Below are 15577 nucleotides of genomic sequence, written 5' to 3'. Positions count from 1 at the left end.
AGTAGATTTAAGCTGTAACTATTTTCTCTGTGAAGACCAGTGCAGCATGAGAACAATATTACTTGTCTTTCTGTTACATGACATTCCCTAATCAATGTTCAAGAGCTGAACTTGTTGACTTGGGAGTTAACATTTGAAAAGAATGCGAGCCAGGTTTTGAAAGTTTCTGGCATGAAATCAATCAATCTGATCTGTCATCTGATTGTGCCTTTCCACCCTCACCAGAGTCCCCCCAGTGCCAGTGTTACCACCCTGCTCTGCTAGCACTGCTGCAGGCTGGTGCCCCTAAGGGAGGTTTTGATCCCTATCCCACCTCAGGCCCTTCCTTGGGCAGCCTCCTGCTCCTCCCAGATCTAATCAGCAAAATCATCCATTTGACTGTGAAAAGATGTGGGATAATGAGGGTAGTAGGCATAGACTTACCAGTTAATGCTATTCAGACTCTTCTGACTCATTTGAATGCAGTAGTTTTGTGAAAGATCAACATTACATATTACATTAGAATGAAAAAGGCATTTTAGCTAGTATGACTACAGTGCCATGACTACAGCTTGTTTACATATCTACTTCCAGAACTGCCTAATTTTCTCATGTCCTTCAACAGGGCAGAATATAATTTTGTGTACCTCTAAACAAAATGGCATTTTAAAATCTCATCCTTAAAAGAGTCACCTTTAGCAATAAAGTCAGAAAACAATTTCTTGCCCTAAGTTTTGCAGTAACTTTAGAAACCAAGGAAAAAATCACCTTGAAACATGGAAAAATCAACATTCAGTGCATTTTGTTATTGTAGAAAGCATTAACAGCTGATGTGCAAAAGTATGAGGAAAGAAATTATAGTGGTTCGTTCTTTGTGCATAGGTTATGGCACTGTAAATTAAAAGCTGACTACAAGCAAAATTGATGCTAGCAGATTTACCGAGGCACTAATGTTTGTACCAAATATAGCTATGGCAACAGTATTTGGTGTCATCATTATTTTTCCTGGATGGACTTATCCGTTTGGCAGATGGCTATGAAATAGTTTGTCACTTTAGCAGGATGTGGAAGGGCGTGTGGACCAATACTTTCCATTTCTCCTTCATTATGGGTTTTCAGCTGTGATAAAGAGATAATTGTATATTTTCATCCTCAACTTTTGCATACCATGCATGCTTCAGCTCTTGGAATATATAGTAAGTGTTTCTGATAAGAAGATAGAGATTTGAACAAAGGAAGAAAAATGGCATGTATTTTCCAACAATGGAAACTTTTGCAGTATTCAACAAATCCAGTTAGGAATGAGGCCAGTTCACTAAACCTGTCTGCACTGGGGCCATTCTAATAATGTTTATTTATTAATAGCATTCTGTATTATTCTGATTTTATTACTATTAAATAGAGCTAAATAAGGTTAAGAGGTTTTTTTAAAATTTGTTTGGTAGTTTGTTTGGGGTTTTTTTTGTCTTTTAAGTCTGGTGTGGTGTAAAGAGAACCCTGTGTAAATGAAAACCATACAGTTTGTTCTTAATCTCGGATTACTAATTGAACTCCAAGTTTAAAGAGAAATATAGCACGTATCTCCTTGCTATGTTATATCCCGTGGCAAGTCTGTCTTTGAAGGTTTGCAACCTCTTTCTGTCTCCTGATCCTGACCCTTTCCCACATCATGTCACAATTTGATTGCCACTTCTGTGTTAATACAATTGTTTGTGGACCGTGCTGTGGATGGGATCACTGCACTAAGCTGACTTAAGAAACTGATAATTTGCTTTGATTAGTGACCCGGTCTGCAGGGCAGATCCATGGATGTTTTTAGTGGCACACTGTTGAGGGCAGCAAGTAATGGAACTCAAAGAAACACTTAACTCCTATAGCCACAAATATAAACCACAAACCAGACTGGATCTGGCTTGTCTACACTATGAAGTTGTACTGTGATAAAAATATTTAGGTAAATCTGATCACTGACTGAGTCAGGACACCTTGAGAAACAAATAAAATGGAGTGTGCAATTCACATAAATCATAACAAATATTCACCCAGAGACCACATTCAGACTGCATATATGATCTTAATTCTTTTACTTAGGTGTCTTTTTAAATATTTCCTTTGCATCCTTGATTTTCATCTTTATTTTTTATCATTTTTTTCAGGAAAGATTAATTAATCAACCATCCATATATGTCCCTTTCCTCTTCATATATCTGGTAAAATATTTTCCAATGTGGCTAATAAATGTGAGGTATTATTAACTTTAAATTCTGATGAAGGCTCATACAGTTTCATAAATTCTATGGTCCTGATTTGACTGCAACTGCAAAACACCTTTTAAGAATTCTTTGACTGTTTCTTTTTGCAAATGCTTGCAGAACCATTAACTTGAATTCCATGCTCACCATTCTTCCCAAGATGATTCTTTTTTCTGTTATTAAAGTACAGAAGTCTACCAACTGAATTTTTAGAACCTGACTATTATTTTTCTGAAACTTGAAACATAGTCCAACTATGGATATTCAGAGATGGTTTGAATGTTTTCTTACATTTCTTTGTTTGAATTAGAAGTCTTTCCCAAGTATCTGAAAGCACAGGATCTAGATGTTTTGTAATGACTAATATGAAAATGCAATAAAGGAAATAATAGTTCAGAAAACATTTGCTGGAGATATACAATTATAATTGTATATGTGAGCTTAATTTCTTTGGTAGTATTTCAAACATAGAATGTTAGTGTTCTAACAGAAATAGGAATGCATTTCAACAAAAACAAAACAAAACAAAACAAGCCCCAACCCAAAAGCCCAAACTTGAAAATTAAAGGTAAGGTAGCCAGCATCACTGGATTAACATTCAGATAAACTTCCTTCAGACATCTGAAGGAAAGCTCCGAAGAAAAAAAAAATTGCATTCATAGCTGTGTGGGTAAGAGGATCCAGAAACCAGATGTTCAAACAGGAACATCTGAGAATGTAGAGTATTCTGCAGATGCTTACACTTTTTTTCAGCTCAGTCACACTGAAAGAATTTCAGATGAGGAATATGGGGAAGTTATTATGGAATAACCTAGTTAAATACAGATTAAGAATTATATTTTATGCTGTTTTATCTGTAACATATTGTATTATTTGTAATATATTCTTTCATATCTTTTACTTCCAAGCCTCACCTGTCTTGCTAACTACATTTTTGCTTTCTTTCACCATTAACTTAGATAAAAAGTCAATCAGGGTAAAACTGATAAACTTAGGATGTAATATCTGGATAAAGGCAGAGTCTTAATAGAACTGCAAGGAAATGCAAACACAAACCAGTAGATATATCAGCATCCTTCTCATTTTGCTAAGATTTTTTAAAACAATGTCAGGCTGTTCTGTTAAAGCCATGCAATTTAAATATGTCAAAGGTATAAGCTGACTCCCTTGAAAAAAAAAAATCCCTGTATCCTCCTCCACATGTGGAAGTGGATACCCGTATATAGCATCAGAGTGTGCCCATGTGGACATTGTGCAACATCCTTGCTCAGTAAGGCACTTAAGCATTTCAATAATAGTGTTAGTCATAATTAAGTACATTGCAGGAGAGTTTTTGTTATTTTCAGCAATAATAATAAAGAAGGTGAACAACATATTTGATTCTTTTGATCCTAACCTGCCAACCCTAAATAGTAAGCTAAACATTCATGAAAGATTAATCACTTAGGAAATTAGTATCTTCTTATATTTCAGTGAGTGAAACTTCACCAGCACCATCCGTTCAGTGACAGACAGGATGGTGTTGTGGTACACTTCGTCTTGAACCACGCAACCTTCAGATTCTCTCCTGTATAGGTAGCACCCGCAGCAGCCCTCTGAAATAGTCATGATGCCTAAGCATGAAAAGTCGACAGAAGGAAATGGTAATTACAAATATAATTATGCAACTGAAGCACATATTAATTTTCTGCATGTAGTTCAACAGTGTGCAAGATGTGTTTTCTTCTCCTTCTTTTTAGTATAAAATCTTGCTAGTCGTAATTCACTGTCTTTTGCTCAGAAATGTGTTTTATAGTGGAAATTGGCTGGTTGTAGCATGGGAGGGTGGCTTTTCACTGATTAGTAAATCAAAAGAGTGCAACTGCAGCCCTGTTACTTGTCTTACATTTGTATGTAATTTATAGGAAAGACTAAAAAAACAAATGTATTTTGTGGCTTCTGTAAGCTACACAAAAGCAATACTTGCTTTTCTTATTGCTTTTAATATTTGGTATGAAATGTCAAACATCCTTCACAGTAAGATTAATAATATTTCTATACTGATACTACCCTGTTCTGGATCTAAGAAATGTTTTTGTAGGATAATAATGCCCAATGGTTTATTCTGGCAATGTACAAGGCAACTCTTTATTATGAGAAGTGCTTTCAGTTCTCATGGGCAATACTACTCTTTCTAAAATACAGATTTTTTTTCATATGGAACAAATGTGACATTTATTATCTTCAGCATGGAAGAAAATTGCCAGGGACCTTATTCTAGACTGGTTTCGGAATGAATTCATTTTAATCCATAGTTGTAACACACAGTAGTAATAAAATATTTTCTACTTCCATAGAAAACATCAGAAGGGACTGCTTAGCATTTTTGGCAGCATATAACAGATAGTTCCCTTTAAAAGTCCATCCTATTTTTTTCCTTTGTGTTGTCTGAGTTTCTCTGTTAGTTTTCTTCCCCTCAGTTTTTTACTACAAGACCCTTTACTGATGAATTTAATTTTCAAGCAGTTCATGCTAATGGAGTTCTTTTCAACATGAGACAAGCACAAAATTTAATGCAGCATAAGAAATTACTTAATGGCTTCAACAGAATTTCTGAGTAAGAAACCATATAAGCATGATGATAGAACATGTACATTTTTATAAGCATTTAAAATAAGAAAATTCTAAGAATATCAAGGCTCTAAGTTTAACATAAACATCTGCCTTGTACTTGCAAATATCTGACTAAATTGACGTGTCTTCTGATTCAGTGACTTTATTGTTCATTCAAATTCCAGAGGACAGCATTCCTATGGTGAGCCAATACTGCACATTTTGTAACTGGAGAAGGTGGACATCTTTGTGTTGCAGAATCATGATCACTCTTTGACACTTTTTCCTTTTTTTTTGGATGAAAATTTATGCTACATATATAATTTATAATAAAATCTAATTATTTTAATTACAGTTATGGATAATATTTGGAGATAAGATTGTGTGAGTTAACTCAAGACTGTGTTCTGATTTTAGAACACCTGCAAAGCTGGAGCTCCCTTACAAGTAAATATGAGACACTTTCAGAATGTAGTTCTCAATCCGCTTCTGGCTTAAAAAGTTCCAAGGGCTGGAGTTATCTAGCACAGGGCTGAGGAGCTAATCTAATTGTGATTTCTTTACAACAGGTTTTGTTTCATCATTGCTGACAGTCCTGAGGAATATTCTTGCAACATATGCAAAAAATGCATTCTGGAACCATACATTTTTGGGGTTTTTTTGATATCTTTAGTGAAGCCATTCTTGGTTTGGCCATTCTTCTTGTTTCACAGTATGTCTTCTGCAAAATCTATGATAGTGGGAGATGTACGGTTCATTATGCTGAATTCATTGTTCCTGGCATCTCATGCAGGAAAAGACAAACAAAAGCAAAAATATTCAGTGTATGTTTAAAAGGGAGTAGTTGGAAAGTGCCTATTACTCTCTAAATATTATAAAGAGAATATGTGATGAGCTGGTCAACTCTAGTTATGCACCTTAAAAGAGCTTTCTTCTCATGAGATTGTCAAAAATACAACTGACTTCAAACCCATTAAGAACATTACATATGTAACTTGAACATAAACTCCTTCGTATTATCATGTTTTGTTCTCATTTTAACAGTACTATGAATGAATGACAATAAGCTAAGTAAATCCCATTTTAGAACCTGAAAATGTCTGATTGATGTGATTTACTGCATCTCAGACTTATCAGAGTGCATTGAACACTTAATATTCTGATCCTAATTCTTGCAGTAAATACTGCAATTAAAATGAAAAATTGCCTACCATCACACAATGCAATGTGAAGACACAATGCATATGTGGTATCTCCTTGTTGTTTTATTAGAGTAGCCAATGGGTCCTGCAAGCTCGTGAGTTCTCTAGTCTTGATTAAGGCAAAAGACTACATGGTTAGATCTCTGTGGGCAGAGGTAGGGAAAATGCAGATGTGCACACAGAGATGGTGTAAGATATAGAGGTCTGGAAATTTTTATGCATGTTTTCCTGAAGGTGGTGAAATATGAGGGGCTTCTCACTGAATTATCTTCCTTCTCTACCTTCTGTAGGTTTTATAACAATAAAATCAGATTTGGCCCAAAATTTTTGCTCTGAAATTGTGCAATAAACCTATTCATGCCTGAAGAGAAAGTTTGTCTAGGAGAAGTCCTGACCCACAAACTGAGAGACAGTTTCAAACCTTGGCATGTTCAAGTACAACCCAGAAGGAAACTGGAAAGAGAGCAGTGTAATCAGATAATGTATCCAATGCCAGCCATAGTGTCAACATGACCTATGTGAGCTCAGTCTCTGTCATTTTAGTAGAACATCAGTTAGTAATTTTTCCTTACTAAAGGAGAGCGAATGGGCTATTTATGGATGTGAATTGAGTGGATTCCATTTGGCCCCTGTAGTCCTCATCTGTAATTTTGAAATTTTGACTGGGCTACAATTAGCTGGGCAAACTCTCTTCACTGGCAGTCTGCAGAGAGGGAAAGCTTATTGCCCCTGAGCCAACTTCTGGAAATTCTTTATGCGTATAAGTCTGCAGGACACAGCATATATATTAAGACTAGAAAGTCTTCCAAGACCCTGGTGTCTTTATGACATTGTAGTATAAATATTCTGCCTCCTTTACTATTTATGATCTTGCCAATTCAGGTGGGAAAGATAAGCACGATATTAGCTTCTATGTGTGTAACTGAATAGGAATTATTATTTTACTTTATAAATTCACAGCTATTGCTGGACAGAACAAATTGTTTGGGTTTTGTGATTTTTATTTTTGTCCACTGGCAGAAAAAATTGCAACACTAAGTGGGAAAAAGAGAGGAAAAATCAAGCACAGTCTCAAATACAGAGTGTAATGATTGTTCTATAAAAGTAACTTTTATTTGAAATTTCAGTATTTCAAGTTCCCTTCATTTGGACCTGAGGTGGGCTAAGGTGTTTTTCCCAATGTTTGGAAACAGACTAAGAGGATGGGATCTCTAGTGTTAAGGTTTCAAATCTTGGATGTTGAAGTCTACACTAATTCACTCTTGCAACAGAATTTCTGTGAGATCTTGGTATATTATTTCTGATGTTTCACAGCCGTTGCTTGTAGTGATTTTTACTGGACCTGAAGTGTTGTGAGATACTCTCATATTTACATGATCAGAAAGAAAAACACAGAAATGTATGTAAATACGTAGAATTGAATATTGTGCAACTCTTTCCTCTTTTTGACTAGTACTTCACAAGCATTTTTTCTCTAATATAATCTTGTGTTGCTGACATTTCTACATGTTGGACAGTCAGTTTGTTATCTATCTAGGCTGATGTCTTTCCAGCACTGAAAAATGCCCGGCATGGTCCAGTTCAGAGGAATACACAGTAATTGCTTGCACAGCTCTATTAGTATACCACCTATTTCTTTGGCTTGACAATTAATAAAATAGAAATTTATTTTACTACATATACAAAAAGTCTGACAGTATTTTTTGATATACAGATTACTTTACGTAGTGCTGAATTTTTGTAGCACCAAAATGCAGAATTGATTAACAGCAGTCAGTTTCACATAGCAGTAATGGGAGTAGGGGTATTACAATGAGTCACATTGTGTGAGGTAGTTCCAAAAATCATTATACCTCTCACAGTGAAAATCAAGAAAATTATGTCAGTATAGAATAAGTTTTTCAAAGATCCAAACCATGAAATCTAAGTAGTAGCCTCTGATAGGTGTACAAACAACTTGGGAAACAAGGTAAGGATAAAACAGCCCCCATAATCTGCTAAATAGACACCTCATAGAGCAAAGACTGTGGTGTTACTAGTTTTTTTTCTGTGCTTAGTTCTGTCAGCAGCCAACATGCTAATGTTTGGAGCTCTCTCCTGAGCTGTCTGATGTTCTGTCTTGTGTCTGTGACATGCAGGTTAGACTGAGCCCGTATTCAGGATGCCCTCTTTTAGCCTTGTTGGCTCATTTGTGGCTACAGTCTAAATAAGACTTCAGGTAAAATGATATCTTACTCAGATTACACTGTCACTGCCCTTAATCTAGAAAGATGAGAAAGTTTCCCTTAAACTACTGTGGAAAAAAAATAAGAATGATTGCATTTCCTAGAGCAAAAGGAGTTATGGACTATATCTTCAAATATACTTAATGATATATAAATATACTGTCATTAGGACAAGATGATGTATCCTGGAAGATGTAGCAGTTGAGCTTTTGCTCTGGGCCACATAAACTCACATTAGGTGAGTCAAAGGCTAATAAACTGATATTACCCCTATGAATATTAATACCGTGAAGATAAGAAGTCTTATCAATCCTTTTCTGGAAAAATGAGTAATTCTAGACAGTGCTTTTGTGAGACTTGTTGATTTTGTTGGAGGATTCACCAAACTTTTGATAAGTAGGATCACATGAAGATCTGTTTAAAAAATCCCAAGACCAGTATATGAACTTCCCCTATAGTGAGGATTTTGTTCCTGCATCAAATACTACGTTTTAACTTTAACAGGCCACAGCATCAAAAATGCTCTTTGGCTCTGTATTCTATTACAGTGCCTGAGGAATGCACTCTACTGTTTCTCTATGTTGTGGTTTATAGCAGAACATTTAAATTAAGTGCTACACTGTACTTATATATAGTATCACCATGAAATGTAATTTGTGTATTGTTGAAATGCTTCTTCAGTAATTCAGTAAGACAGGGTTTTCCACAAGCACCTAAATTGCTGAGTTATGGCGTGCCTGGCCTCTCCCTTTCCTCTTTGAAAAGTATTACAGAGTTACCTGTAGTAGCTTTCAAATAATAATAATAAGCACAGTAATGTTTTTTATCTCTTATTGCTCAAATACCCAACCAACTAACAACACAGGTCTTTTATTGGTAAGTGCAAAACAGACAGACAGTGGAAGACAGTTATTAATGCCTCTTGTCTAAAATACAAGTCTCCAGGGGCTGCATTGTGGCTGCTGTGTGGGGTGGTAATGTAGCTTACATACAGTCATGCCTATACAGTGTTAAGGACAGATCTTGGGGTGTTAAAGCTCTTCTATCTCTCTACTCAGAGATTTTTTTCCCTCCTGAACAGCACCAGCTGCTATAAGAGCTGTCACAAGTGAATAAATTTTAGTTTTATCGTGAGCTTCAGCTTTTATGTTGGTGACACAGCTCATGGAATAAAGTAGGGAGCTAGAATACTGGAGGATTGGAGAGTCCTTGGCTTCCAGTTCCTTTTAAAAATAAGTTCTAGTAAAATGCTTTCTGCATCTGCGTCATATCCAAAGACCTGGAAGAGATCTCTTATTCTGTAGATACACCAGAGGGAGAAGGGCACACCTCTAACGTTCATATCAACACATTTTATCTTTCTATGAAGTTCAGTTTGGAGATACAATTTTAAATTTTTGCATAAAAAATATTTTAAACTGCGTCTGTACTTGCTGGGTGTGCTTACAGCACCCACTTTTCTTCTAGCTGCATGATTCCATGTAATCACTGGCCGTGTTTTCTAGGTTAATTTTGTGGCTATATCTATTTCTGTTTGATTTCATGTGTTTTCTTTATTTCTTTAAAAATTCGTCTTTATCTCTCATGTACCTGATCATTTAGATGCAAAAAACCCCAAACCACACATAAATTAATATTCAGGTATGCTCCTCTGTGGTAGTGTTCTCAATACTTTCTTCACGCAGTCTGAAATCTGTAAATTACCTAAGGACTTTATTTTATCTCAAATGTTGGATTCAGTGCAGTAAATTTATTTTCCTTATGCTATTAGAGTTAAACAGACTCCAGCAGCAATCTTCTACCCTGTTTAAGTCTCTATGTTTCGTAGTCCCTTGTCACTTTCACTGTTACCTGAATGTGATGTTAACATGATGTCAACTCACTTCACTTCACTGCTAACTCACGTTTCAGTATATATGATAAACCTCCACGTATTTGCTAGTTGTATAAGCTCATCAGACTCTGCACTGAGGCCAATATTTTACCATTAAAGTGCTTTTCTGGGAAATTCTGTTTGGCTGTAGGAGATCGGCAAAAACATTAGTTTCAATAAAAAATAGTGTCTTACTGTTGCATGTGCAGTATCTGTTTAGAGATGTCTGTCTTCATCTTTGCAAGCTTTCAATAGCAACACAATGATCTTTATCAAAGGATGATCCTGTTACTGTCAGCAGCAGAAGGCATGTGTCCAGGCAGAACAAAGGAGCACTTATTGACACATTACACTGATAATACTGAATGATAATATTTTTACATAATCTTAAAAATTATGTTGCAGATGCTAGGGAAGTGATAGAAAGTGTTAATCACAATTGAATGTTTTGTGGAGGAAATACATATACTCCAGGTGTAAAATGCCAGTCAAATTCTGGATAATAACTCTTTACCTGTTACTGCACAAAGTGAAGCAAGACCCTAGATTCCTTCTTTTTTGTAACCTAACGTATTTTACTGCTTTTCTTTGATATTAAGTAAAGCCAAGATGTTGTGCTTCATGGTTATCTATAGTAGTCCCTAAATAAATCCAACTGTATATAAATTTTCAATGAATCACTAGTGGCTTAGTAAAATTTATGAAAGGAACTGGGGAACTGGGGAATGGTTGAAGAAAGAGTATAAAGAACAATTATAGATGAACAGAAAAGGAAGATATCTGTAGTTTCTTCTTGCCTGAAAAATGTGACTGTAGGGATCATTACACGTCATCTGTCCTCTCTGTACAGAGGGGAAATTAGACAACACCCACATGGAACACGCACAGTGTATAGGAGTGAAATGACTGCTACTTATTTCTACTATTTCTACTATTTCCTTCTCTTAATCTTCTCATTAATTTCCTAATACCATCTACTTCTATAAATTCCACTGATGTGTCTAAGCTGCTGTCCCACATGTAGAAACTCAAGAGAATCCATTAGCACCTGACTTCTCAGGTGTTGCTTCTGAAGAAACATTGCTAAGGAATATTAATAGCAATTTCAGAAGTGACCTGTTGAGTAACATGTTCATACCAATATTTTCAGAGAGCATATCAATTAGATATCATAGTGGATATGATACATATGAGAGGAGTATTTTAATTTATTCTCTACATAAGCATGATCTCAATTTGGATAATTTTCTGCTTATTGATGGGCAGCAGAGACATCATCTCTTATTGAATTTATTGACACTGAAAAAATTAAGCAAGAGATCCACTCCAAACCACAGATGTTTCTAAGGAGAAACACTACATTCTTCTGAAATAGACTATCTCTCTAAAGCCTTCAACATTTTTATTGTCTCATGAGTGGTAGAGTGGGACTGTGGTACAGCATACAAGTAAGCTAGGTCAAGTTTTGTCACTATGCTTAGAGATTTGGTTGCTGGAACTGAGTGTAAATCTTTTTCTTCTGGAACTGTCCTCTTCAGCTATGTTGCAGCTATGAATCTTCAAGCCCTCCACTCAGACAAATCAGAAAATTATTCTTTTACTCTTCTTTAATCTCAACCAGTCCTTTTTCTTTCATGTTTAAGAAAATATTTGAGAATTCTCTGAGAAGTATTTTCATCCCCCTTGTTCTACTTCAAATCGTAGGATATTTTTAGAATTCTTCTGTCCTACTTATTTTTTCCATGAGAGAGAGTTCATGGCATCACTTTGAGGCTTATGTATTTGAGTGCTGAAGGAAAGTGGAACTATTTTTTCTGTTTTAATCTTATTTCTTGAAAACTATTTGCCATGTTCCAAAACATGGTTCATGAAATGGTGTAAAGGAGTACAAAGCAGTAATTGCCAAGAATTTCTTGAAAACTCTGCATTCCTAATGACCAATCCACACTTCATGTGCACTGGCCTTTGTTTTCACTCCACAGATGGCAGTGGTGACAATGAAGAAGGCAGTGCAGCTGAGAATGAAGAAAATGTCAAAGGAACAGGTCAGTAATGTGGATTATTTTGAGGCAGATTCAGATGTTTTCTGACTATCACTATGAATGAAAGACTAGGAAAGGTCTCCTTCTAACATACTGCCTCATGTGTTTTTATTTTTTTAAATTGATCACAGATAAAGGAAGGAAGAGAGCAACTCCAAGAACTGCAAGAGGTCACGCCAGGGGGAGAGCCAGGCATGGTGATGAAGAGAATGAGGATGATGAAGATGGGACAAGGAGAGCTGGGCATCACAGGCACAGAAACCGTAGAAGAGGACGAGTAGTTGGAAATGAGGGCAGTGATTCCGATATGGAAGCTGCAAAAGCCAGGAAGAACCAGGCAAACCAGAAATCCAAGGAAGATGATGAAGAAGAGGAAGATGGGAAAGGGGGTAAGAGTGGGAAAGACAAAAATGAGAAGAAAGTGGACAAAAAGCCTGATAAGAAAGGGAAAAAAGAGAAAGCAAATAAGAAGAAAAAAGACAAAAAGAAATCAGGATCTGGGTAATTCAGTAATTTTTTTTTCTTACAATAAAACCTGCATAAAACTTGCTTTCATTTACAGCTGTGAAATACCAAGAGTCAGTAGGACTCCCTTACGTGCTACAGCTGAATTAGAGCCAGACAGATATTTTTTTCCTGCAATAAGGAAGCGCTGGCTGAGTGAAGTGGAAACTTTCCACAAAGTCATATCTAATTCAGTGGAGTGAAGTCAGGGTTTTGTCACAAGTCCAGAGTGGGACCTCAGGAAATGACCAGCCAAACCCTTCTGGGACTGCTGATACCCTGTGGATTAGGTCAAATCTGGTCAGGCAGAACGGGAACTCAAGCCAGGGTCACCCTTATTGTGGTTAAAGATCCAAAGTTTATGAGCTGTTCTCTAGAGAAAGGGAGAGAAAATGATAGAGGAGAGAAGAAAATGACAGAGAGAGGTGATAACAGGTGATATCTCTCCTGTTTTTTCCTTTCTAGAAAACTAAGATCCCCAAGTTGATAACCTGACAAACAGCCAGGGTCTAGTTTTATTTCCAGTACAGAACTAAAATCTTGATGCTTCTCAAGTTTTTTTTTCCCAGCCAGGTTCGAGCAAGATTTTTTATAAAAGATTGGTGCCAAAATTTCACAAACCCAGAACCAAGGACTGAGATGGGATTTTCCAGTCTGTCTCTCACTCACTTCCTCTTAAATATCACTGTTCAACTTTCCAAAGCATCTAATGCAACCAGGGTTCTTTGGAAGAGCCCACTGACATGGAGCACTTCAAAAAACCATTTCTATTTTTCTGCCATCCTAGGATTCCTTTACTCCTTGTCCCTCCTTGTGCTTTTGAAAGGAAGCAACCCCTAGGAATGGTGTATAATGCAGCAAATGGAGCTAGGCATGGTCTTCTCAACAGAGAGGGAAAGAAAATCCCATCCTGCATTCAGCACTTACTACAGCTTTTTCTGTTCCCAGAGACATTACTGGAGAGAACAGTGGGAGTAAAAGGAAAGAAAAAAGTACAATGAGATATGTTGTTGTATTAATTTGTCTGTATCTCATTTCCATATACTTCTACCTCATTTCCTTTCCCTATGAGAACACCTAAAATCTTACGGCTGCAGCTAGAGCATCATCACCTCACCACCGTGAGTTCGGTTGGACTCTTAGGAAGCTGGTTACACTTGCAGGAACAATCAGTGGCCACCAGATGCTTCCTCAAGAGCTCTGCCCACTCTGTATGGAATGTTGAAGGTGTAGTGCTGGTTCACCTGTAGCTCTGCATTTCATGTACAAGCTTTGCCTTTCATACCTAAATTAATTACAAGTCTACGTGAAGTATGTCCTCCCTTCTGTGCAAGTGTGAAGGCGTTTATCTAGTCTCAAAGTTAACTAAAATTAACATGAAGTATGTTTTTCTGAGTTTTGATGATGTTTTTTGTTCCTGCTTTTGTTCAAAGCTCTGATTCTGACTCTGAGGAGGAGCCAATTACAGAGGAGGAATTGGCCAAGCTGAAAGAAGAGGTAGAAGAAAAAAAGAAACTAATTGCCACGCTACGAAACAAGCCATGGAAGATGAAAAAGAAGTTGTCTGTCCTGAAGTACGGTTTGTTTTTCATAATGAATATCTGCTATTCTTCTTTGCACTTTGCACTGTTTTTCTGAATTATTGCTGTAGTTTTTGACCTACTCACAAAATTAATTTCAAAGAATTTCTAATCTCTCTTTCCCAGGATGTGTTTTCACAGTAAGTAGAGGTAAATGGTATTGCAGATCATTGGTTTCTTGTCTCTGTAGAGCTGAAATCAAATATGAAAAGCTAATATATTTTTCTTTTTGGAATTTCCAATATAACCCCATGCAAAATCTTTCCTTTTTTCCAGTTAGGTTGATGTTGGTAAATTCTACCATTGGTAAGATTAATATCTCATTAATATCTCAGAAAAATGAGAAATTTCATGATTACCTCAAGATTACTGGGGGGAGACAAGAGGATTTATCTCTCTAGTCTAACTTTTTGGAAAGAAAAATGGATTTCTTTCAACTTAGGAAAAAGCAAACTGATTGGAAACTGAACTTGCATTTTATTTCATTTTAACACATACCACATAGAAAACTGCCCTAGCAAACCTATTGCTATATTTTCCTGAAAGCTAAAAATTGTCATTTACAGTTAAATTTCCACCAAGCACAGAAACTGGGTAAATGGAGAGAACTTAATTCTTTTGTCAAAACTGATATGCTCCTCTGTTTTGAATAACTCATTCCCTGCAGCACTGATCAAATGCCAACAAAATCCATGTACATAAAGACTGGTATTATTGGCATTATTCTTGCACATGTGAAAAATGGACACATCCTGGCTTTAATTGCCTTAAACTTGTAAATCAATAATGTGACTTTTGAATACTCTTATATTAACATTTCTTACTCTTGAGGCTCTTGGTAAACAGTTGTTATTAGTGAGTATTTCCCTATGTCATCTGTTTCTTCCCCTGTGGAGGATTTAGAGTATTTTGGCATATGTGGAGAAAAAAAAACAACCTATCTTAGAGACAGAAGAACAAATTGCCCAATTCTTTGTATTCCAGCTTTCACAGTAGAGGGATACTTCTCTGGAGATTTCTTCTCAGCATTATGAAAAATGTTATTTAGTGTAAACCAAAACAAACCTCACTTTCACATTTTTTTCAGTATCAGCACCATTTTTTTCCCCCAAGAATGAAAAAAAGTACTCTCCAGGAATATCCATATATTCATGAAAAAATAAGACCCCAAAAATATACTCTTTTCTTGTTATTTTGAACAGTGAATGTTAGCATCAATTAGGACTTTTCATTGTAAATATTATTTTTTTAAAAGAAATGTTGTCAGAACAAACAATTTTTTTGGGAAATATTTAATTTCCTCTAAAATTTGTGTTCTAAAAAAAAAA

General features: G+C 36.1%; 1 protein-coding gene across 1 annotated transcript in view; it reads left to right on the top strand.

Moving 5' to 3' along the window:
* The first annotated feature begins 3840 nt into the window (after nucleotides 1–3840).
* Nucleotides 3841–15577, top strand: part of TMC1 (transmembrane channel like 1) — an 82463-nt gene continuing 70726 nt past the window's right edge. The window contains 4 exon segments of the mRNA XM_027708974.1: nucleotides 3841–3874; nucleotides 12106–12168; nucleotides 12297–12666; nucleotides 14103–14243. Coding sequence (XP_027564775.1) covers nucleotides 3841–3874; nucleotides 12106–12168; nucleotides 12297–12666; nucleotides 14103–14243 — 608 coding nt within the window.

The sequence above is a fragment of the Neopelma chrysocephalum genome, unplaced genomic scaffold (genome assembly GCF_003984885.1).
Source record: "Neopelma chrysocephalum unplaced genomic scaffold, ASM398488v2 Primary Assembly neopelma1_96657, whole genome shotgun sequence".
In the NCBI taxonomy this organism is placed as follows: domain Eukaryota; kingdom Metazoa; phylum Chordata; class Aves; order Passeriformes; family Pipridae; genus Neopelma; species Neopelma chrysocephalum.
The sequence above is the reverse complement of the archived record's forward strand: the minus strand, read 5'-3'. Positions and strand labels throughout refer to the sequence as shown.